The following is a 24469-nucleotide window of genomic DNA, read 5'->3' as shown; positions in this document are numbered from 1 at the left end:
ATAGTGCTTGACTAACATTTCCAGTGAAATGAGTTCCTTGGTCAGAGTCAAAGTGGCATGTTAATCTCCATCTAGAAGTGTAGTCCTTAATCAGAGTTCTGGCTGTGTGTGTGTGTGTGTGTGTGTGTGTGTCAGTAGCTCTCCTTGCTTGAATAGCTTCCACCCAGCTTGAAAGCCTGTCTACTGCTGGCAGCACATCTGAGTACCCTGACACTTTGGTAAAGAAATGTTGTTCACTTCTTAAGTGTAAAAATTGACCATATGGGACAGGTGCGTGTAATTGTGGTAGCTTTCCACTGCTCCAGGATTTAATTTCTGGTACGTCATGCATCTTTCAAACATTTGTCGAGCTTGTGTCCTGAACTTTGAATCTGCTGATGGACTTCGCACTCCAGCGTGTCCTATGGAGTGTATCTGCTGTGCTGCTAGGTCAGGAAGTAATGTAGTTGGGCCTACCAGTCAATGACTTGCCATATCCCCATACTCCATCACCATTTACTTTCCCACAATCCTCCATCTGGAACCAGTTTTCCCGTCGGATATCTTGCAGGTTCATCTGTGATACAGACTTTAACTTTGTTTTCGTAACTCCAATTTTCGGGTTCACTGTTTTTGGTACTTGATCAGCGTCCTGTGCTGCCTGTGTTGTAATTTCACCTGTGAATGAATTTCCTCAGCTTTGCATTGTAGTCGTTTTGAGTGGAGTTTACATTTTAATACAACTTCTGCTGGCAGTTGTTCACATCCGTAAGTTCTTGTACTAGGCCATTCTTGATTGGGGTTCCCTCAGACAACAGAGGAAGGGAGGAAATTCTTATCACTTTTGTTGTGCACTTAAAAATTCCCCTGTTGTCTTAGAGACATAAAACTTGTTGTTCATGATTGTTTTATTAAGAGTTCATAAAACAGAAGGAAACTGAACAGACAGTAACAGGGATAGCTAAGATTCAAGAATGTGACACCTAACCAAAAGAAACAGCTATACACATAGAGATAAGAAATATTCCATTATAATGTAAAAATAATAATTAGAAAGCACTTAGTCAATACTGCAGGTAAAAATCAACCAATAAAAAGCACTTACTTAATACAGTACAAAGCTTCTAGATACACTTTGTATAGCCATGTGGAGGCATACTATAGGCACGAGGGATCATAGTAAGTAATTACTGGGATAAAAGTATTTATATAAAATACAAGTAGGTAATTGTTGAACGGAAAAGAAAATGACAATTAACAGTGGGATTCACCAGAGGCCATACTGTTGCTGTAATGATGCAGTGATGAAGGTTGGCCTAGGACTGAATTGTTGAAGGGAAATTGCTGTTCTTGAACATGGCTGTGTGGACTTTAGGATTCTGTTCCTCCTGTTTAATGGTAGCTGCGGGAAGATGGCATGACCAGGGTTGTGGAGATCTTTGATGATAGATTTTACCTTCTTGAGTCAGCACCTCCTGTAATATAAAGATTAGTTTTATTTGTCACATGCCCGTTGAAATATACAGTGAACTGCATTGTTTGTATCAGTTCAAATCAGTGAGGGTTGTACTTGGCAGCCTGCAAATTGCAATGTTTCCAATGCCCATATCTCACTAACCCTAAACCCTGAACAGAATTAGGCCCTCTGGCCCATTGAGTCTGGCTGATCAGATTTTTTCTCCTCCTCAACCCCAGTTCCCGGCCTTCTCCCTGTACCCTTTGATGCCAATACACCCAACAACTCTCTTGTCCTAGACTCCCCCACCATGGGAAACATCCTTTCCACATCTACTCTGTCCAGGCCTTTCAACATTTGAAAGGTTTCAATGAGGTCTCCCCTCAGCCTTCTGAATTCCAGCGAGGACAGACCCACAGCCATCAGGCGTTCTTCATATGATAACCCTTTCATCCCTGGAATCATCCTTGTGAACCTTCTCCAATGCCAGCACATCTTTTCTAAGATGAGGGGCCCAAAACTGTTTGCAATACTCAAGGTGAGGCCTCACCGGGGCCTTATAAAGCCTCATCCTTGCTCTTGTATTCCATTCTCCTTGAAATGAATGCTAACATGGCATTTGCCTTCCTCACCCCTGACTCAACTGCAAGTTAACCATCAGGGTGTCCTGCACAAGGACTCCCAGGTCCCTCTGCATCTCAGGTTTTTGGATTTTCTCCCCGTTTACAAAATAGTCCGCATATTTATCTCTTCTACCAAAGTGCATGACCGTGCTATTTCCAACATTGTATTTCATTCGCTACTTTCTTGCCCGTTCTCCTAATTTGTCTAAGTCCTACTGCAGCCTACCTTTTCCCTCAGCACTGCCTGCCCCTCCACCAATCTTCGTATCATCTGCAAACTTGGCAACAAAGCCAGCCGTCTATTCCAACATTTAAATCATTCCTATACAATAGTGGTCACCAACCAGTCGATCGCAATAGACCAGTTGATCTTTGAGACTTTCCCAGTAGATTCTGAAAAAAAGTGAAAAATGTGCAGCGGGCAGAAAAGACTGGAAGCAAAACCAGGCAACCTGGAAACAACCTCTCCCCACAAACAGCTCTCTGCAACAGGAGCACCACTACATCACCATTATCCTATCGGCATCAACCTACCTGTAACGTTCTCCTTCGGGTGTAACGAAACGCCGAATTTAACGTCCGGATAAACCACAGCCAATGCAAACCAGATCGCAGTAAGATTAACCATTTACTGTTCACTCTTCACATTAACATATGGTGAAAACTGTTGATAAAACAATACAAGATTGATACAGTATTTGTTCCTTCCTTAATTTCACATTTCAAGTGTAAATACTTGCAAAGGTGACTATAACTACATTACACTAAGGTGCAGTATACAGGGAGAGTTTACCTGCTCCATTGACTACTTTAAATACACTTCCATGCAAACTATCCGCGACTCTTTAACTAACGAAAGCATAAACATTATCTACCGTCGTTACCTCTAACAGGATCAGCATTAACATCTTAGTTCAATATATCGATTATCTATTAACTTACAGCGTTGCTCTCACTGTGATTTCTCATGCCTGCAAAACTGCTTCTGCTCAGGTGAGCCTCGTGGAAAGCCCCCACCCTCGCGCTAATTTCAAACCGGTGTTTTCCCACAAGACGCGGCGAAACCGGATGTGACGTCATCGCATGCCGATATATTTTACATGCAATGAATACACTTTAAACACTTCTAATTCTAACTAGAAAATACTATTGAATGAATTACTAAGCGAAAATATTATAAACTAAATAACTGTCGTAAAGACAGCACACTCCCCGCTTGACCTTCGTAAGGTCACAATGAGCAGAGTACAAAACTTAGTCTCTTAATCAGTCATTGGGTAGAAGTAGAATAACTTCTGTAACTGGCCCTTGGTAAATTTTCACATCGCCTTGGTCGGTAGTCTTCAATTCGATCTTCCTGACATGTCCATCCCCGCTAGGGAATGTAACAGTGATTCTGGCCATTGGCCAGCTGTTGCGGGTGGCTTGCTTGTCCCTGAGCAGGACTAAGTCTTCAACTTGAAGATTCCTTCGGGGTTCTGTCCACTTTTGTCTCTGTTGCAACAAAGGTAGATATTTTTGTCTCCAGCGAGGCCAGAACTGATTTGCCAGAGCCTGGACTTGTCTCCATTGCTTTTTGTCTGAAAAGTCTCCTGGTGGCGGAGGTGCTCCTGCCTTCTGCGTAAGGAGCGTTGATGGCGAAAGTATAAAGGGGTTTTCTGGGTCAGAAGACACAGGTAGGAATGATTGTGCGTTTATAATGGCTGTGACCTCTGCCATTAGGGTGCACAGTACCTCGTGGGCCAATCGGGTGCGTTGCTGTATCTCAGGTTTCCTTTTCCAGGTTTTCCGTAAGGACGTGAACCGTTTGACTGCCTGCTCTTTGTTATCTGGTGAGCGCTGGCGTGGTTCTCTGATTGGCAATGGGGCAACCCCATTATTTGCTTCATCTCTGAAGACCTTGGTGTCTTTGGGTTTTAAAGAAATGGTATCTTGAGCTGATTGTGCAAGTTTGTTTCCGTGCTCGGTTTGAACGAAAACTGACTGACCTAGCGTCTCGTCGGTTACTTTACGCTTGGTAATGTCTTGTTGTGCTTCTTTGATGCACGGGACACTCGGGCAGGGTTGAAAGATTGAATGGCGGCCACTCTCTAGCACATTGGTCTTGAGTGTGTTAACCATCGGTTTGTGTACGTCACCGAGACACACCTCTCCTATCACCACCCAGCCCAGATCCAGACGTTGCGCGAAGGGGGCGTTGAGTGGTCCATTGATCTGCTGCCTAACCTTGTGTACCTGGATAACATCTCTTCCTAATAGCAGGAGTATTTCCGCTTTCGGATCCAGTTCTGGGATGTGTTTGGCGATGTGGTGGAGATGCGGCTGGTGTAGCACCGCACTTGGTGTCGGGATCCCAGCGCGGTTATTCATGATTTCATTGCACTCTAAGAGCGGAGGGAGACAGATGACGACTTTACCATCCAGGGACTCGATCTGGATGCCTTCTGCCTTCCTTCCTTGGGTTTCCATGTTGCCTGAGCAAGTTTTGAGGTAGTATGGGAACCGCTCACTCTCAATGTTGAACAATTTAAAGAACTCTGGACTGACTAGTGAACGATTGCTCTGATCGTCCAGAATCACATAGGCTTTGATGGCCTTGTCTTTGGCTCCTTTAGGGTACACCTTAGTGAGGCAGATCTTGGAGCAAGAACGACTTGACTGAGCTTGACCGCAAACTTCTGTACAGTTCGTGCTGACAGCTATTGACCTAGAGTGAGCCTCTCCCTCCCCGCCGTCCTGTTGTGGGGGTGAAGGAGCACTCTCGGTTTGCGGTGACAGGTCGGGATGCATGGCCTCGACGTGATCTGGGCTGTCACATTCCTGACACTTCACGGCGATCGTACACTCTCTGGCGAGGTGAGAGGTTGAGGAACAGCATCTAAAACATATTCTTTTCTCCTTGAGAAGAGCCGTCCTCTCTTCAAGAGGTTTTTCCCTAAACATTCTGCATGCTTTCAGGGGGTGAGGTTTGTTATGCAATGGACAATACTTGCCAGGGTCGTTGTTAGTCGTAAGGGCTTCGGTCTTGAGCACTGACACGGGTTTATCAATGTTGAAAACATTCGAAACGGATCTGCCTGGCTTGGTGTAAATCGAACTGCTTCCTGGACCTACAAGGCTAGGGTCGTTTCGCCTCTTCGCCTCCTTGCACACAAACCTAGTGAGGTGCTTAAAGGGAGGAAATCGACCATCGTGGTCTTCCTTGTACTCTGAGGCAACAGTCAGCCACTTGTCCTGCAGCCCAAATGGAAGTTTGTCCACAATTGGTCTAATCCCGGATGGAGTATCTAGGAATACTAGACCAGCTGAATAGCCATCTTCTTTGGCGCCTTGGATCTCCATGAGTAAATCTCCGAATTCTCTTAACTTAAAGTGATCTTTGGCTGACACCTTAGGAAAGTTTTCCAGACGTCGATATAGCGCCGCTTCAATAATGTCGGGGGCCCCATATCTCTCCCAAAGTCTCTCCCACGCTTCGCTTAAGGCTAGCTCAGGTTTGTTGATGTACACTGAACGCATGCGTCTCACCTGGTCGCGTGATTCTTTCCCCAGCCATTTCGCCATAAGGTCCAACCTTTGGGTTGCACTGAGCTGGACCCCGTCAATCACGTTGGTGAATGTGGAGAGCCAAGCACGGTAATTTTCGGGTTTATCGTCAAACTGGTACAGTCCCGAAGTGACGAGATCCCGTCGTGCTAAATACTGCAGCGTGGGATCGGCTGCAAGCGGCATGCGGGCTGGAGAAGTACGTTGGCGCCTATATGACTGAGAACGCACGTTTCTCATGGAATTTGCCATCCTGGATTCAACCTCCGCGTCTCTTCGCATCGAACTTTGTAACTTTGGTGTCAAAGTATATCGGTTGTCAGCTCTTTCATTCTTGACTTCATCGCGGGGCCGCGAGGGTAAATTCTCTTCCTCGTAGCTGGGGAAGTTATCGAATAGGTATGGAGAGGGGAGACGAGCCTGCCTGTCTGCTTGATATTGTACATAGTCGCTCGTGCGTTCCAGTCTGGTCCTTTCCAAAGCAGAACTTGTTTCGGTCAGATCACGCGACCCTTCAGCTTCTTCTATGTACTCTGCTTCCACCCTGGCAGCTTCTCCTTCTCCTTCTAGCTGCAGCACATGCAACTCTGTCGATATTTTTGTCATTTCCAACTGGGTTTCGGCTTCTCTGGCGGCCTCTTCTCTTTGTCTGGCAGCCTCTTCTCTTTGTCTGGCAGCCTCTTCGGCTTCTCTGGCGGCCCTTTCTTTCTGGATTTCGGCTTCTCTGGCAGCCTCTTCTCTTTGTCTGGCGGCCCTTTCGGCTTCTTTGGTGGCCAGTTTCATTTTCAAAACTGCCTCTTGTTTGGCGTAATGCAGTCGCACCTTGGCGGCTTCTGCCTTGGCTCTTGCCTGTGTGGACTTACTTGATGTCGTTCTACTGCCCTTGTCGCTGGGCGCCATCGACTTGATCCCGGATCGAGCTGACATTGCAGCACTTGGAACACCTGATAACGCCTGGGTGGGCTTACTTGATGTCGGTTTACTGCCCTTGTCGCTGGGCGGCGTCGACTTGATGCTGGATTGAGCTGACATTGCAGCACTTGAAACACCTGATAATGCCGCTTTTTCACTGTAACGTTCTCCTTCGGGTGTAACGAAACGCCGAATTTAACGTCCGGATAAACCACAGCCAATGCAAACCAGATCGCAGTAAGATTAACCATTTACTGTTCACTCTTCACATTAACATATGGTGAAAACTGTTGATAAAACAATACAAGATTGATACAGTATTTGTTCCTTCCTTAATATCACATTTCAAGTGTAAATACTTGCAAAGGTGACTATAACTACATTACACTAAGGTGCAGTATACAGGGAGAGTTTACCTGCTCCATTGACTACTTTAAATACACTTCCATGCAAACTATCCGCGACTCTTTAACTAACGAAAGCATAAACATTATCTACCGTCGTTACCTCTAACAGGATCAGCATTAACATCTTAGTTCAATATATCGATTATCTATTAACTTACAGCGTTGCTCTCACTGTGATTTCTCATGCCTGCAAAACTGCTTCTGCTCAGGTGAGCCTCGTGGAAAGCCCCCACCCTCGCGCTAATTTCAAACCGGTGTTTTCCCACAAGACGCGGCGAAACCGGATGTGACGTCATCGCATGCCGATATATTTTACATGCAATGAATACACTTTAAACACTTCTAATTCTAACTAGAAAATACTATTGAATGAATTACTAAGCGAAAATATTATAAACTAAATAACTGTCGTAAAGACAGCACACTACCTTTATAATGCTCACATTACAACACTTCTTCCCCTTTAAATTCCAACATTCCTCAAATGTAAAAGAACCGGGAGACAAAACAGTGGGTGTCTTTAGCTTGAATACCTCTGAAACTTATACTAGTGTCTCAGTAACAGTTTACCAATACAAAACACCTGAAAAACGTGGCAGGTTCAGCATTCAGTCCAACAAAGGAAACTGTCCATTCAAGTATTCAGTCTGTCAGGAGGGCGCCGTGCTGCAACAGATGAAAATTATGAAATCTAAGTACAGGAGCTGTCTTACTGACAGACACCTCACTGACCGTCTCAGACTGGCTGTCTGTATTTATGAGCCAAATTTCAGGGAACTAACAGAAAGTATTCAGCCCCAGTTATCTCACTGAGTGCAACAGTCAATTTTTATTCATTTATTTTTCATGTTGAAATAAAATTAAATAATGAAACATAGAATTAAAGGTGTTGTAATGTGAGCATTATAAAAGTAAGTAATACCAATTAAGATAATGGTAATATAGCAACACTCCCGCTACAGAAAGCCGGGGCTGCTGGGCTCCACTTCCGGTCCCTTCTTCCCGGTGCACACGCGTTTGTCGAAACAATTTAGTAGGTCGATCTTGCCTTTCACTAAGGCCGAGGTAGGGGATCCTGGGCTTAAAAAGGTTGGCGACCACTACTATACAGCATAAAAAGAAGCGGTCCCAACACCGAACCCTGCGGAACACCACTAGTCACTGGCAGTCAACCAGACAAGGAGCCTTTTATTCCAACTCGCTACCTCCTACCAATCAGCCAATACTCTAACCAGGTTACTAACTTTTCCTGTAATACCATGGGCTCTTAACTTGGTAAGCAGCCTCACGTGTGAAACCTTGTCAAAGGCCTTGTGAAGGTCCAAATATACAAACCCCATTTCCAGAAAAGTTGGGATATTTTCCAAAATGCAATAAAAACAAAAATCTGTGATATGTTAATTCACGTGAACCTTTATTTATCTGACAAAAGTACAAAGAAAAGATTTTCAATAGTTTTACTGACCAACTTAATTGTATTTTGTAAATTTACAAAAATTTAGAATTTGATGGCTGCAACACACTCAACAAAAGTTGGGACAGAGTTAAAATAAGATTGAAAAGTGCACAGAATATTCAAGTAACACCGGTTTGGAAGACTCCACATTAAGCAGGTTAATTGGTAGCAGGTGAGGTATCATGACTGGGTATAAAAGTAGCGTCCATCAAAGGCTCAGTCTTTGCAAGCAAGGATGGGTCGTGGCTCACCCCTTTGTGCCAAAATTCGTGAGAGAATTGTTAGTCAGTTCAAAAGGAACATTTCCCAATGCAAGATTGCACAGAATTTAGGTCTTTCAACATCTACAGTACATAATATTGTGAAAAGATTCAGAGAATTCAGAGACATCTCAGGGCAAGGTCAGAAACCACTGTTGAATGCGCATGATCTTCGAGCCCTCAGCGGCACTGCCGAAGAAACCGTCATGCTACTGTGACAATTATAGCCAATTGGGCTCGGGAGTACTTCGGAAAACCATTGTCACTTAACACAGTCCGTTGCTGCATCCAGAAATGCAACTTGAAACTGTATTACGCAAGGAAGAAGCCATACATCAACTCTATGCAGAAATGCCGGTGAGTTCCCTGGGCCCGAGCTCAACTCAGATGGACCGAAAGACTGTGGAACCGTGTGCTGTGGTCAGATGAATCCACATTTTAGCTAGTTTTCGGAGTTCTCCGTGCCAAAGATGAAAACGACCATCCTGATTGTTATCAGCGAAAGGTGCAAAAGCCAGCATCTGTGATGGTATGGGGGTGCATCAGTGCCCACGCCATGGGTGAGTTGCATGTATGTGAAGGTACCATTGACTCTGAGGAGTATATTAGGATTTTAGAGAGACATATGTTGCCATCAAGGCGACGTCTCTTCCCGGGACGTCCATGCTTATTTCAGCAGGACAATGCCAGACCACATTCTGCACGGGCTACAACAGCGTGGCCTTGTAGACACAGAGTGCGTGTGCTTGACTGGCCTGCTGCCAGTCCAGATCTATCTCCTATTGAAAATGTATGGTGCATCATGAAGAGGAGAATCAGACAACGGAGACCACAGACTGTTGAGCAGCTGAAGTCTTATATCAAGCAAGAATGGACAAAATTTCCAATTGCAAATCTACTACAATTAGAATCCTCAGTTCCAAAACGATTAAAAAGTGTTATTAAAAGGAAAGATGATGTAACACAATGGTAAACATGCCTCTGTCCCAACTTTTGTTGAGTGTGTTGCAGCCATCAAATTCTAAGTTTGTGTATATTTACCAAATACAATTAAGTTGGTCAGTAAAAACTATTGAAAATCTTTTCTTTGTACTTTTGTCAGTTAAATAAAGGTTCATGTGAATTAACATATCACATTTGTTTTTATTGCATTTTGGAAAATATCTCAACTTTTCTGGAAATGGGGTTTGCACAACATCTACTGCATCGCCTTTATCTATCCTACTTGTAATCTTCTCAAAGAATTCCAGCAAGTTCATCAGGCAGGATTTTCCCTGAAGGAAACCATGCTGACTTTGTACTATCTTGTCCTGTGTCACCAAATACTCCATCACCTCATCCCTAACAATTGACGACAACATCTTCCCAACCACTGAGGACAGGCTAACTGGTCTATAATTTCCTTTCTGCTGCCTTCCTCCTTTCTTAAAGAGTGGAGTAACAGTCCTCTGGCACCATGCTGGAGTCCAATGATTTCTAATGCCACCACAATCTGTATCACTCCCTCTTTCAGAACCCTAGGGTGCAGTTCATCTGATGGCTCTGGGTGACATGTACCTTTAGGTCTTTAAGCTTTTTGAACACACAGTAACTGCAGCCACTTCTCTTCCTTCAAACACTACAACATCAGGCATATGGCTAGTGTCTTCCACAGTGAAGACTGACACAAAATACTCAATCAGCCATCTCCTTCTCCCCCGTTTTTTCTTTCTCTTGCCTCATTTTCTAGTGGTCCTATAGCCACTCTTATTTTTCATTTATTTCTAACATACTTGAAAAAGCTATTACTATCCACTTTGATATTATTTGCTAACTTGCTTCATATTTTATCTTTTCCCTTCTAATGATTATTTTAGTTGCTCTGTATGTTTTTAAAAACTTCCCAATCCTCTGCCTTCCCACTAATTTTTGCTTTGTTGTATGCCCTTTCTTTTGCTTTTACAATGGCTTTGACTTCCCTTGTCAGCCTTGGTTATACTATTTTACTTTGAGTATTCCTCATTTTTTCTCAGGAACACATGCCATTGTTGCTGTGCTGACATCCCTGCCAGCAGCTCCTTTCTATTTACTTTGGCCAACATCTCTCTCATACCTCTGTAAGCTTTGTAATATGGGAGGAAACCAGAGCACCTGCAGGAAATCCATTTTCATTTTCAATCTTTTTTTTTAATTGATTTTCCAATAAAGAAAAAATTACAAATCAGGGAAGTTTAAACACATAATACAAAAGACATATAAACAGCAAAAAAGGTATATATTGTCAAAGTCAATTGAGTATAGTATTATGCTGTTGTATATATAAGCAAGACACCACAACTTCTCTTGACAAATCATGATAAAAAGATTGGAAATTTTATTATATAAGAAGAAAAAAACCCCCACTAAACTAACTAAAACAAAAGAAAGATTGGGCAGTCCAATTCAGGATAAAATTAGAAGAAGAAAGAAAACATCCTTCCAGTCACCTCTGAACCTTCGCGGATAAGGAAAAACTTTTCCTATGAAAATACTGAATAAAGGGTCGCCAGACTTGCACAAAATTAAAAGATGTATCAAAGGTCCGACTTCTAATTTTCTCCAAAGTTAAACAGGATGTAATAGAGGAGAGCCAGTTAAAAACAGTAGGTGGATTAGAATCTTTCCAGTATAACAAGATGGCTGTCCTAGCCGGTAAAGTTGAAAAGGCCATCACATGTTGAGCGGAAGCAGAAACTCCACCTGCTTCCTCTGGAATAATCCCAAACATTGCCGTGAGTGAGTTGGGTTGTAAATCCACACCTGTAACTTTTGATAAACACATCCCTCCAAAAATTATTCAAGTTTACACAGGACCAAAACATATGAGTTAAGAGTAGCCACCTCTGCATTGCACCTGTCACAAATAGGGCTTATATTAGAAAAAATACGCGCTAATTTATCCTTTGACATGTGGGCCCTATGTACTATCTTAAACTGAATTAAGAAATGACGTGCACAGATAGATGAATTATTAATCTTACTCCATTGATCATCTGAAAGTGAATGTTGAATTTCTATTTCCCAAGCACGTTTAACCTTATCATTGGGCGACATGCGAGCATTCATTAACTGTTTATAAATAATAGCTATTAATCGTTTTTGAAATGGTTTAAGCTGAAAAATAGCATAAACTAAATTTAATGGATAAGCCAAGGGATAATTCAGTAAAAAATCGCGTAAAAATTCCTAATTTGTAAATATCTTAAAAAAGTGTACTAGATATATCATATTTATCCATTAACTGCAAAAAAGACATTAAACAATCCTCTGAAAACAAATCTAAAACAGTTTTTATTCCCTTAGTTTTCCATGTTAAAAATGCTTTAGCCAGAGTTGATGGTTTAAAAAAAATTAGAATAGATATTACTAGAAAGTAAAAATTATTTCATTCAAAAAATCTACAAAACTGAAAGCAGATTTTTAAAGTATGTTTAGCAATCGGATTGAGAGCTTGTCTACCTATTCTAGGGAAAAAGGAAGGGGAGCTCCTAATAAAGAATCTAAAGAAAACGCCGTTACCGAATTCTCCTCCAAGTGTAACCATGAAGGGCAGCCCTGGTTATCTATACCATGAATCCAAAAAGTGATATAACGAATATTATTTGCCCAATAATAAAATCTAAAGTTTGGTAGCACCAGTCCTCCATCTTTTTTTGATTCTTGCGATAAAAGTTTATTCACTCTAGAGCTTTTAATATTCCTAATGTAAGACAAAATCAAAGAATCTATTTTATCAAAAAATATTTTAGGAACAAAAGAAGGAACTGCTTGAAATGTATATAAAAATTTCTGTAAAATAGCCATTTTTAAAGCATTTATTCGACCAATCAGTGACATCGACATAGGCGACCATTTAGAAAGCGCTTAATGAGTATACTCAATTAGAGGGGAAAAATTATACTTATATAGGTATTTAAAATTTTTAGTAATTTTAATACGAAGATAAGTGAAATAGTTTTTAGCAATATTAAAAGGTATTTGATCATAATAATCAGAATAGTTATTAATAGGAAATAATTCACTTTTATGTAAGTTAAGGTTATATCCAGAAAAAATACTAAATTCTGTAAGTATAGTTAACATAAAAGGGATAGATTTCCTAGGGTCTGAAATGTAATCCACATATAACAAAACCTTATGTAATTTATCCCCTCTCTTAATACCCTGCACAGAATTAGAATCCCTAAAAGCAATAGCAAGTAGTACTAAAACCAAATTAAATAATAGAGGACTGAGAGGACAACCTTGGCGTGTTTCTCTATATAATCTAAAATAAGGAGATTTTTGATTCTTAGTTATAACCGCAGCCACCAGGGTTTAATAAATCAGGAAATCCACGTGGTCATGGGGAAGAATATTTTAAACACCTGATGGATAGTGGTGGGATTCAAAACCCGATCTTTCAGACAATGCTGCTTAGCATTGTGCTAACTGCTGTGTTGCTGTGCTGCACCATGTAGACACAATCATGGGGGGTGCCCATGATCTATTGGGTGAGTCCACTGGTCTCTGCGGTTCCTTACATTCAGATGGCCATCACAGACGGTGACGTAACCAGTCGCAGTACTTCCAACACTGCATCTGTAGAAGTTTGAGTGTTAGGTAACAAGACAGACTTTACCTTCTATTAAAGTAAAGATTGTGGTGGGCCTCCCTCGTGATTGCACATTGTAGGTGCAAAGTACATGGTGGCTGCTGGTTGGCAAGGATTCCTTGGGCCAAAAGGCCTGTGAGGTGTTTCCCCACAAGTCTCTGATATTTGATTGCACTTCCACACTTCCATCCCTGTTGTGAGATTCTCTCAGTCCACGGTCTTGAAATGGATGTGATGGACAGAAGTGCTGAGTCTGTCCAGAAAAAATAGCAGACCACGAGGTTCCTGTCTGTTCTGGACACTGGACAGCAACCTAGCCAGAAATAGCAAACACTAGAAATAATTATTAGTCAGTCAGCATCTGTGGAGGAAGGAATAGAGTTTGTGTTTCAGGTCATGCAAGTGTGGATGGTGAATGAAGCTGATCCTTGCATACGGTTCACACAGAGCAACTCACTGCACCGTGCATCGAGGCAGAGCAAGGGAAATCAGTAACAATGCAGGATAACATGGAACAGCTACAGAGAGAATGCAGTGTAGGTACGCAATAAAGTGGGAAATCATGACAAGGTCAATTCTGAAGTCAAGTTTCCACCTTATTCTGAAATACTGAATTCTGAAAATAGGCTTAATTGTCGATATCTCTCCTCATACGTCAAACCTACTGTCCCAGGTAATGGTCTAGTGAAGCTTCATTGCAATACTTCTACAGGAAGAACATGTTTCCTCAATACTTCCTTAGGAGGGTAGACCTTCGGCATGTCCCTGTGATGCACACCAGTGTCGATAGACGCACCAAAGAAAGCATCCCGTCCACGTGCATCACAGCTTGGTATAGCAGTGACACTGCAGAGAGTGTGAACACAGCTCAGCACATCACAGAAACCAGCCTCCCCTCCACGGACTCTGTCTACACTTCTCACTGCCTTGGTAAAGCAGCCAGCAGAATCAAAGCCCCCCCCCCCACCCCGGGCATTCCCTTTTGTCCCCTCTTCCTTTGGGCAGATACAAAAGCCAGAAAGCACACACCACCAGTCTCCAGGACAGCTTCTACATCAGTAGATGTAACAACATCTTGACTTCCATACTGTTCCTGCAGATCAATTCATTACACAGTGCATTGAGGTAGAACAAGGTAACACAACAATAATGCAGTACAAAATGTTTAACAACTGCAACAGAAGAGCAGTGCAGGTAAACAATAACGTGTAAGGTCATATCAAAGTCCTGTGAGGTCAGGAGTACAACTTAAGACACCAGAGAGTGAGTGGCATGGTAGCATCACAGTTAGCACAATGCTATTACAGCTCGGGCCATCAGAGTTCACAGTTCAATTCCAACGTCACCTGTAAGTAGTTTTGAGTGTTTCTCCATGTAAACACATGGGTTTCCTCTCTGTTTCCAGTGGCATTCTTGTTAGTAGATTGTTTAAAGTCTGTCCCAAGCCTTATAGGGTCATCAGGTCAGTGTTTATGCTGGTTGAGCAACAGAGAGTACGAGACTCTCCCCCCCCCCCCCCCCCCGTATAGGATGCCAGTCTATTGTGAGGTTAACCCCCAGCAGTTTGCCGGTACCCATTTTCAGCCGGACTGGAGCAATGTGTGGTTAAGTGCCTTGCTCAAGGACACAACACGCTGCCTCAGCTGAGGCTCGAACCAGTGACCTTCAGATCGCTAGTCCAACACCTTAACCACTTGGCCACTGTAAATTGGTCATTGTAAATTGTCCTGTGATTTTTGGGCCAAAGGGCCTGTCTACCTAAATAAATAAATTATCTTTTAGTCTTATAACACCTTGAGTTTGGTGGTACGTGTATTATAATGGTCTGCCAATTTCAGCATCACTTCACTCTGATGTTGGACACAGCTGTCTAAATTTCAGAACTTGCCTTTCTCTCTCACATTTAAATTAATTTCACAGGTGGTCAGTAATGGAGGATTCACCGACCGGAAGCTCAAACCAAACAACAGATTGCAGCCTGCAAGAGTCACTCAATCCGCCGGGTTCTGAACATCCGCAGACTTTGTACGTGGAAGCAGAAAGTTCCACCGACCGTGGGGAGAAATGGCCAACGCATTCTGAGTGTGAGCAGGACTTCAGTCAAGCATCCACACTGACAAGTGACCAGATCAGTCACTCTGGGGAGAAACCGTGGAAGTGTGAGGACTGTGGGAAGAGATTCATTTGTCCTTCCCACTTGGAAACTCACTACCGAAGTCACACTGGTGAGAGGCCCTTCACTTGCTCTGTGTGTGGGAAAGGATTCACACAGTCAATCCACCTAAAAACACACCAGCGAGTTCACACAGGGGAGAAGCCGTTCACCTGCTCAGAGTGTGGGAAGGGATTCGTTCAGTCATCTGATCTGCTGATACACCGGCGAGTTCACACTGGCGAGAGGCCATTCACTTGTTCTGTGTGTGGGAAGGGATTCACTCATTCATTCAACCTAAGAAGACATCAGAGTGTTCACACTGGGGAGAAACCGTTCGCCTGCCCTGAGTGTGGGAAGGGATTCACCCACCCAACCAGTTTGCAGAATCATCAGCGAGTTCACACGGGGGAGAAACCATTCAAATGCTCGGAATGTGGGAAACGATTCACCCAGTTATCCAACCTGAAAACACACCAGCGGCTTCACACTGGGGAGAAGCCGTTCACCTGCTCTGAGTGTGGGAAGGGATTCACCTTCGCAACTAGCCTGCAGAATCATCAGCAAGTTCACACTGGGGAGAAGCCGTTCACATGCTCTGAGTGTGGCAAGGCATTCATTCGGTCAGAAAACCTGCTGATACACCAACGCATTCACACTGCGGAGAGGCCGTTCACCTGCTCTGAGTGTGGGAAGGGATTCACCCACTCAGCTAGTCTGCAGAATCATCAACGTATTCACACTGGGGAAAAGCCGTTCAAATGCTCGGAATGTGGGAAGCGGTTTACCCAACAATCCGGTCTGCAGAACCATCAGCGAGTCCACACTGGGGAGAGAAGCCGTTCACCTGTTCTGAGTCTGGGAAAGGATTCACCTGCTAAACTCGAATCTAAATAAAACTCGGGGAAACCAGCTTCTTATCGGCACCACAGTTTATTGCGCACTGTCCTGCAGGAGTTTGAGACCCAGTTGTCAAAGGGAAGGCATGTCAGTGCTGCCAACCATCTGACAAGTGGACTAATTCAACCGTATATTTATACATAGTAAGTCCCAGATATTATTGTTGCAAGATGTCATTTGAACTGGTACGCCCACCAAGTCTGTTGGTGCAAACCTTAGTTGCAGATAAGAGAGTCCATTAAATCAAGGTTTAATTACAGATGGATTTGCTGTCCAGTCCTTATCAATTATTCCCCTTGCTAGTCCCTGACTTAATTACAGATGGATATTCATTCCTGTCCTTATCGGTGAGTCCTTTCTCAAACAAGGGTACAATATATTGTTTATCAAATTCTCAATGTCCCTCTGCCAATTAAAAGGAAACCAGTATAAGCCGGTTAATTTTTTAACTGCTGAAGACAAAGTTCACTTAAGTTCAAAAATTCCTGTTCAGCCCAATTATTCTTTTAGCCAGAGGTTACTTAGGATTGAAATGGTTTCTTTATATCCTCAATTCCTCACACCCACACAGACGGTCTGCAGAATCATCAGCGAGTTCACACTGGGGAGAAGCCGTTCACGTGTTCCTAGTGTGGGAGGGAATTCATTCGGTCAGGCAACCTGCTGATACAAGCGAGTCCACACAGGAGAAAAGCCATTTGCATGCTCTGAGTGCGGAAAGGGTTTCACACAGTCTGGCAGATTAATGGATCATCAGCAAGTTATAGACAATAGGTGCAGAAGTAGACCGTTCGGCCCTTCGAGCCTGCACCGCCATTTTGAGATCATGGCTGATCAACTACTATCAATACCCGGTTCCTGCCTTGTCCCCATATCCCTTGATTCCCCTATCCATAAGATACCTATCTAGCTCCTTCTTGAAAGCATCCGGAGAATTGGCCTCCACTACCTTCCGAGGCAGTGCATTCCAGACCCCCACAACTGTCTGGGAGAAGAAGTTTTTCTTTAACTCTGTCCTAAATGACCTACCCCTTATTCTCAAACCATGCCCTCTGGTACTGGACTCTCCCAGCATCTGGAACATATTTCCTGCCTCTATCTTGTCCAATCCCTTAATAATCTTATATGTTTCAATCAGATCCCCTCTCAATCTCCTTAATTCCAGCATGTACAAGCCCAGTCTCTCTAACCTCACTGCGTAAGACAGTCCAGACATCCCAGGAATTAACCTCGTGAATCTACGCTGCACTTCCTCTACAGCCAGGATGTCCTTCCTTAACCCTGGAGACCAAAACTGTACACAATACTCCAGGTGTGGTCTCACCAGGGCTCTGTACAAATGCAAGAGGATTTCCTTGCTCTTGTACACAATTCCCTTTGTAATAAAGGCCAACATTCCATTAGCTTTCTTCACTGCCTGCTGCACTTGCTCATTCACCTTCAGTGACTGATGAACAAGGACTCCTAGATCTCTTTGTATTTCTCTCTTATCTAACTCTACACCATTCATATAATAATCTGCCTTCCTGTTCTTACTCCCAAAGTGGATAACCTCACACTTATTCACATTAAACGTCATCTGCCAAGTATCTGCCCACTCACCCAGCCGATCCAAGTCACCTTGAATTCTCCTAACATCCTCATCACATGTCACACTGCCACCCAGCTTAGTATCATCAGCAAACTTGCTGATGTTATTCTCAGTGCCTTCATCCAAATCGTTGATGTAAATTATAAACAGCTGTGGTCCCAATACTGAGCCCTGTGACACCCCACTAGTCACCACCTGCCATTCCAAGTAACACCCATTCACCGCTACCCTTTGCTTTCTATCTACTAACCAGTTTTCTATCCATGTCAATGTCTTCCCCCCGATGCCCTGAGCTTTGATTTTACCCAACAATCTCCAATGTGGGACCTTATCAAATGCCTTCTGAAAATCGAGGTACACTACATCCACTGGATCTCCCTTGTCTAACTTCCTGGTTACATCCTTGAAAAACTCCAACAGATTAGTCAAGCATGATTTACCCTTGGTAAATCCATGCTGGCTCGGCCCAATCCTGTCACGGCTATCTAGATATGCCACTATTTCATCCTTAATAATGGACTCTAGCATCTTTCCCACCACCGATGTCAGTCTGAAAGGTCGATAGTTCTCTGTTTTCTCCATCCCTCCTTTCTTAAAAAGTGGGATAACATTAGCCATTCTCCAATCCTCAGGAACTGATCCTGAATCTAAGGAACATTGGAAAATGATTACCAATGTATCTGCAATTTCCAGGGCCACCTCCTTTAGTACCCTAGGATGCAGACCATCTGGACCTGGGGATTTGTCAGCCTTCAGTCCCATCAGTCTTCTCATCACCGTTTCCTTCCTAATGTCAATCTGTTTCATTTCCTCTGTTACCCTATGTCCTTGGCCCATCCATACCTCTGGGAGATTGCTTGTGTCTTCCTTAGTGAAAACAGATCTAAAGTACTCATTAAATTCTTCTGCCATTTCTCTGTTTCCCATAACAATTTCACCCAATTCATTCTTCAAGGGCCCAACATTGTTCTTAACTATCTTCTTTCTCTTCACATACCCAAAAAAAGCTTTTGCTATCCTCCTTTATGTTCCTGGCTAGCTTGTGTTCGTACCTCATTTTTTCTCCCCGTATTGTCTTTTTAGTTAAGTTCTGTTGTTCCTTAAAAACTTCCCAATCATCTGTCCTCCCACTCACCTTAGCTCTGTCATACTTCCTTTTTTGTAATGCTCTGCAATCTCTGACTTCCTTTGTCAACCACTGTGGCCCCTTTCCCCCCTTTGAATCCTTCCTTCTCTGGGGGATGAACTGATTTTGCACCTTGTGCATTATTCCCAAGAATACCTGCCATTGCTGTTCCACTGTCTTTTCTGCTAGGCTATCCATCCAGTCAACTTTGGCCAGCTCCTCCCTCATGGCTTCATAGTTTCCCCTGTTCAACTGCAACACTGACCCCTCCGATCTGCCCTTATCCTTCTCAAATTGCAGATAAAAACATCATATTATGATCACTACCTCCTAATGGCTCCTTTACTGCAAGATCGCTTATCAAATCCTGTTCATTACATAACACTAAATCCAAAATAGTCTTGTCCCTGGTCGGCTCTCTACAAGCTGTTCCAAGAATGCATCCCGTAGGCACTCTACAAACTCCCTATCCTGTGGTCCAGCACCAACCTGATTCTCCCAGTTCACCTGCATGTTGAAATCCCCCATAACTACTGCGACATTACCTTTGCCACATGCCAATGTTAACTCCCTATTCAACTTGCACCCAATAGCCATGCTACTGTTTGGTGGCCTGTAGACAACATCCATTTGGATCCTTTTGCCCTTACTGTTCCTCAGTTCTATCCACACAGACTCTACTTCTCCTGACCCTATGTCCCCCCTTGCAAAGGACTGAATCTCATTCCTCACCAACAGGGCCACCCACCCCCTCTGCCCACATTTCTGTCCCTACGATAGCACATATACCCTTGTATATTCATTCCCCAGGTCTGATCTCCCTGCAGCCCTGTCTCCGTTATCCCAATAACATCATAGTTACCCATTCGGACCTGGGCTTCAAGCTCATCCACCTTATTTCTGACACTTTGTGCATTCAGATATAGAATTTTCAGCCCATTTCTCCTCTCTCTGTTTGAATCGCTGCCTATTGTGCTTAACCCAGCTCCCCGAACTCCCATCGGGCTATACGCCCCTAGAGTTCACACTACAGAATAATTATTCATCTCTCCTGTGTGTGGGAAGGGGTTCACCAAACAATCCAGTCTGTGGAATCACCAACTTCAGACGAGGGTCATGCCATTGTCTTGACAAAGTGTGGGAAGGGGTCAGTAGGTCATCCAGTCTGCAGATTCACCAATGAGTCGACAAGTGACTGTGGGAGCTGAATTCTCCAGGATTTGACCATGGACATTGTCCTGGTCTGGGTTCATTCTGATAATGTTTACAGCCTATGATTGGAGTTTAATGTTCTTGACAAATGCTGAATAAATCACCTTGAACTTTAACACCCTCTCTGTTTCCTGCGTATTTGATATATATAGGATAATTTAATTGAGGACTTTATAATGAAAGTAACTGGTAGGGTGTGTAGATAAAACGATGCTAGTGCAAGAGTGAGCATCAGAGAATCGGAATGTTTAGGAACATTTTCTGAAAGATTCCAAAGTGGTAAGAGTCTGGAAATATTTTTCAGGTGGGAATTGATGTTGGGTGAATTTGCTAACCAAGGGATATGGGGCAAAGGTTGTTATTTGGAGCTGGGTCACAAGTCAATTATAAAGCCACTGAATGGAAGGATAGGCTGGAACTGCTATCACTTTCCCGAAATAGGCATATTATTAAAGAGCAGGAGGTGTTGCTTTCACGAGCAGCGTAGAAGCCAGAAATACTCAGCAATGCCTCAGCGAAGAAAGCTACCTGTGATGGTTGAATGATCAGAGAACATAAGCATGGATATCGAAGGCTAAATATAAAACACCCCCCCCCCCCTTTATGCTGACATGCCAAATCATCACTGGTGCAGCCAATTGGTTTTTGAAGTCACATGATTAATTAAATGGAGATCACTGTGTGCAGTCAATGTGTTCCAATTGATTGTAGTAAAAGTACAACTGCATTTGAGAGTTCATCTGCTGGTGAGTCAGTATCCTGGCAAAAGCTACACATAAAGGCAAAAGAACACTCCAAACAATTCCCTGAAAAGGTTAATGTAAAGCGCAAGTTAGGAGACAGATACAAGAAAATTTCCAAGTTGCTGAATATCTCAGAGTACAAGAAATGGAAACACCTATAAATCTGCCTAGACCAGGCTGTCCTCAAAAACTGAATGACCGCGCAAACATAGAAAACCTACAGCACAATACAGGCCCTTTGGCCCACAAAGTTGTGCCGGACATGTCCCTACCTTAAAAATTATTAGGCTTATCTATACCTCCACATACCCATCTAAAAGCCTCTTAAAAGACCCTATCGTATCCACCTCCACCACCGTTGCCGGCAGCCCATTCCACGCACTCACCACTGAGTAAGAAATTTACTCCTGACATCTCCTCTGTACCTATCCCCAGCACTTTAAACTGTGTCCTCTTGTGGCAACCATTTCAGCCCTGGGAAAAAGTCTCTGACCATCCACACGATCAATGCAAGAAGGAGACTAGTGAGGGAGGCCACCAAGAGACCTATGACAACTCTGGAGGAGTTACCAGCTTCAGTGGCTGAGATGCTGGAGACTGTGCATACATCTGTTGCCCGGGTGCTTCACCAGTTGCAGCTTTATGACAGAGTAGCAAAGAGAAAGCTACTGTTGAAAAAAAAACTCACATGACATCTCGGCTAGTTTGCCAGAAGGCACGTGGAAGACTCTGAAGTCAGCTGGAAGAAGATTCTATGGTCTGATGAAACCAAAATTGAACTTCTTGGCCATCAGAATAAGTGTTATGTTTGGCATAAACCAAACACCGCACATAATCAAAAACACACCATCTCTACTGGGAAGCATGGTGGTGGCTGCGTTGTGCTGTGGGGATGCTTCATTGTAGCAGGCTCTGAAAGCTTGAGAAGGTGGAGGGTCAAACAAAAGCAGCAAAATACAGGGAAATCCTGGAGGAAAACCTGATGCAGTCTGCAAGCAAACTGTAACTTGGGAGAAGATTTGTTTTCTAACAAGAAAACGACCACAAGCATTAAACCAAAAATAGGCAGTGTAACCCCCTGAGTCGCCTCAGGCTCGCTCAGCTCGTTCTCGTCTAGGGGGAGCAGCCATCGGCCCCGCCAAACTGGGTAATCTGCTGGTGTGGATGCTGTGTGATGTCCCCGCCTCGCCCAAAAACAGACAGTACACCATATGCGATTAAATGAGTACAATTTATAAAGGTTACTATAACTAAGTGATTAATAACGATACAGTATATATGAAGAGAAAATTAAAGAAAAGGCGCTAAACTTATCAAAGTCCAAACCACTTCGTGCACAACCGTTGGAGCTCAATTACTGAAGTCTTCTGGCCACCACTCGATCCCCTCCGAACTCCTCGACTCGCAGCTCAGGACCCTCCGAACTCCTCGACTCTCCAAACAGCTCAGGACCCTCCGAGTGGTCAACCAAGCACATCTAGCTTCATCCCCCCCCCCCCCGGAGAATCTCCCGGCCTCGGACCCCCCTTTGGGGTCCGATCCTCGCCCAGCTTAGAGCATTGCGTCCTCTCTCTCGACCCCCTCGTGCCGATCTGCCCAAAAGCCCGTCAACAAAAGCTTACAGACTCAGAAGAAAGAACATTAATCCCCATTCTCGTTATCAGTAAATTAGCATTCCTGCTAGTTAACAAAAAGAAGAAACCCTCTTTACACTGAGGAAAACCTGATGCAGTCTGCAAGCAAACTGTAACTTGGGAGAAGATTTGTTTTCTAACAAGAAAACGACCACAAGCATTAAACCAAAAATAGGCAGGAACAGCTGAAAAACAACAAAGTTAATGTCCTGGAGTGGCCAAGTCGGATTCCAGACCTCAATCCAATTAAGAATTTGTGGCTGGAGTTAAAAAGAGCTGTTCAGTCATGATCCCCATGCAATCTGACAGAGATTGACCAATTTTGTAAAGAAGTGGGGGGGAGGGGGTACAGAAATTGCAGTGTCCAGAAGTGCAAAGTTAATAAGAGACCTATCCACACAGACTCAAAGCAATAATTTCTGCCAAAGGATGCATCTACTAAATATTGAGTTGAAAGGGGGTGAATTCTTTTTATAGACATTGTATATACTGTAATTCTTTTTTTCAATTATCATGGATTACATTGCACTGATGCCCACAGTTAACAAATTTACCAGCGATATTAATTCTGATTCTGAGTACATTTATTTCAGCTGATACTGTGTCATCAAAGTATTTCTCATCATTTCATCCTTAAGTGGCTGAACTTCTTACCTGAGAGTGTGCCTGTGGTGTTTGCCTCTAATACTTGATCTGGTAAGTGATTCCTTTTTAACAATTTGATCTAAATTTCTTTGGAGGTTCCTGTTGAACCTGCTTCTACTACTCATTTAGGCAGGACATCCCAGGACACACACAGCAGTTCGCTGGGTATGAAACATTTTTATTTGTTTTTATCCCCTGGCCTTTTTAGTTCAGTATTTTTAAAATTTGTGACTGATTACTTACACCCCTGCCAGTGCAAACAATGTTCAACAGAAATTAATTATACTGTGAATAAAACCCTTGTTTGTTTGAAAGCCACAATGATATCTCACTTTAACGTTCTCTGCTGAAGAGAACAACAGAATCATACAGCATATGATCCAGCAAGTCCCCTCCAACAAGCAAGCACCCAGAACCCTATTCCCACACTCATGTTATTTCACTCAATAAATTCCCATCATTTCCCTGGATTGTATCATTCACTTGCACATCAGGAGCAATTTACAGGGGCCAATTATTGTATAAACCTGCACACCTTTGGGATATGGGAGGAATCCAAGCACCCAGAATAAACCCATATGGTCACAGAGAAAACCACACAGAAATGGAACACGAGTGAATCTGCAGATGCTGGAAATAAATAAAAACACAAAATGCTGGCAGAACTCAGCAGGCCAGACAGCATCTGTGGGAGGAGGTAGTGACGACGTTTCGGGCCGAAACCCTTCATCAGGAGTGAAGTAACATGGGATGGTCGAGGGGGGAATAAGAAGTGGGGGGAGGAATGAAGTACAGAGCTGGGAAGTGATCAACTCACTGACCTCCCTGCCCCCCCTTACCCCATCCCTATCTATAATTTTAGTCTGGTTCTCTTTCTCTCTCTTTTTTTCCCCCTCACTACAATCTCCCCCCAGCCCTACCTTTCTTTCTCTTTTATTTCCCATAATTCTCCACCTTCCCCTTAGCTCATTTCGCTCCAGCCTATCATTTCCCAGCTCTCTACTTCATCCCTCCCCCCCCCTTCTTATCCCCCCTCGACCATCCCATGTTACTTCACTCCTGATGAAGGGTTTTGGCCCGAAACGTCGTCACTACCTCCTCCCACAGATGCTGTCTGGTCTGCTGAGTTCTGCCAGCAATTTTGCGTTTTTACAGAAATGGAGATCGGGTTTGAACCCAACTATGTTGCCTGACAACTTCTGCCTCTCCAAATTG

General features: G+C 43.5%; 2 protein-coding genes and 1 long non-coding RNA gene across 3 annotated transcripts in view; 1 reads left to right on the top strand and 2 right to left on the bottom strand.

Moving 5' to 3' along the window:
* Window positions 1–17289, top strand: part of LOC132381593 (gastrula zinc finger protein XlCGF26.1-like) — a 44602-nt gene extending 27313 nt beyond the window's left edge. Inside the window, exon 3 of the mRNA XM_059951090.1 lies at window positions 15380–17289. Coding sequence (XP_059807073.1) covers window positions 15380–16300 — 921 coding nt within the window. The 3' untranslated portion in view covers window positions 16301–17289. The remainder of the gene's footprint in view (window positions 1–15379) is intronic.
* Window positions 1–24469, bottom strand: part of LOC132381585 (zinc finger protein 420-like) — a 96531-nt gene that overhangs the window by 39205 nt on the left and 32857 nt on the right. The gene's annotated exons all lie outside the window — the stretch shown is intronic.
* LOC132381670 (uncharacterized) overlaps window positions 1–24469 on the bottom strand; it is a 33045-nt gene that overhangs the window by 905 nt on the left and 7671 nt on the right. The window contains exon 2 of the long non-coding RNA XR_009508107.1: window positions 457–1454. This is a non-coding gene — a long non-coding RNA (uncharacterized LOC132381670). The remainder of the gene's footprint in view (window positions 1–456; window positions 1455–24469) is intronic.

This window comes from Hypanus sabinus, chromosome 26, assembly GCF_030144855.1.
Source record: "Hypanus sabinus isolate sHypSab1 chromosome 26, sHypSab1.hap1, whole genome shotgun sequence".
In the NCBI taxonomy this organism is placed as follows: Eukaryota; Metazoa; Chordata; class Chondrichthyes; order Myliobatiformes; family Dasyatidae; genus Hypanus; species Hypanus sabinus.
This window is presented reverse-complemented; position numbering and strand designations above follow the sequence as displayed.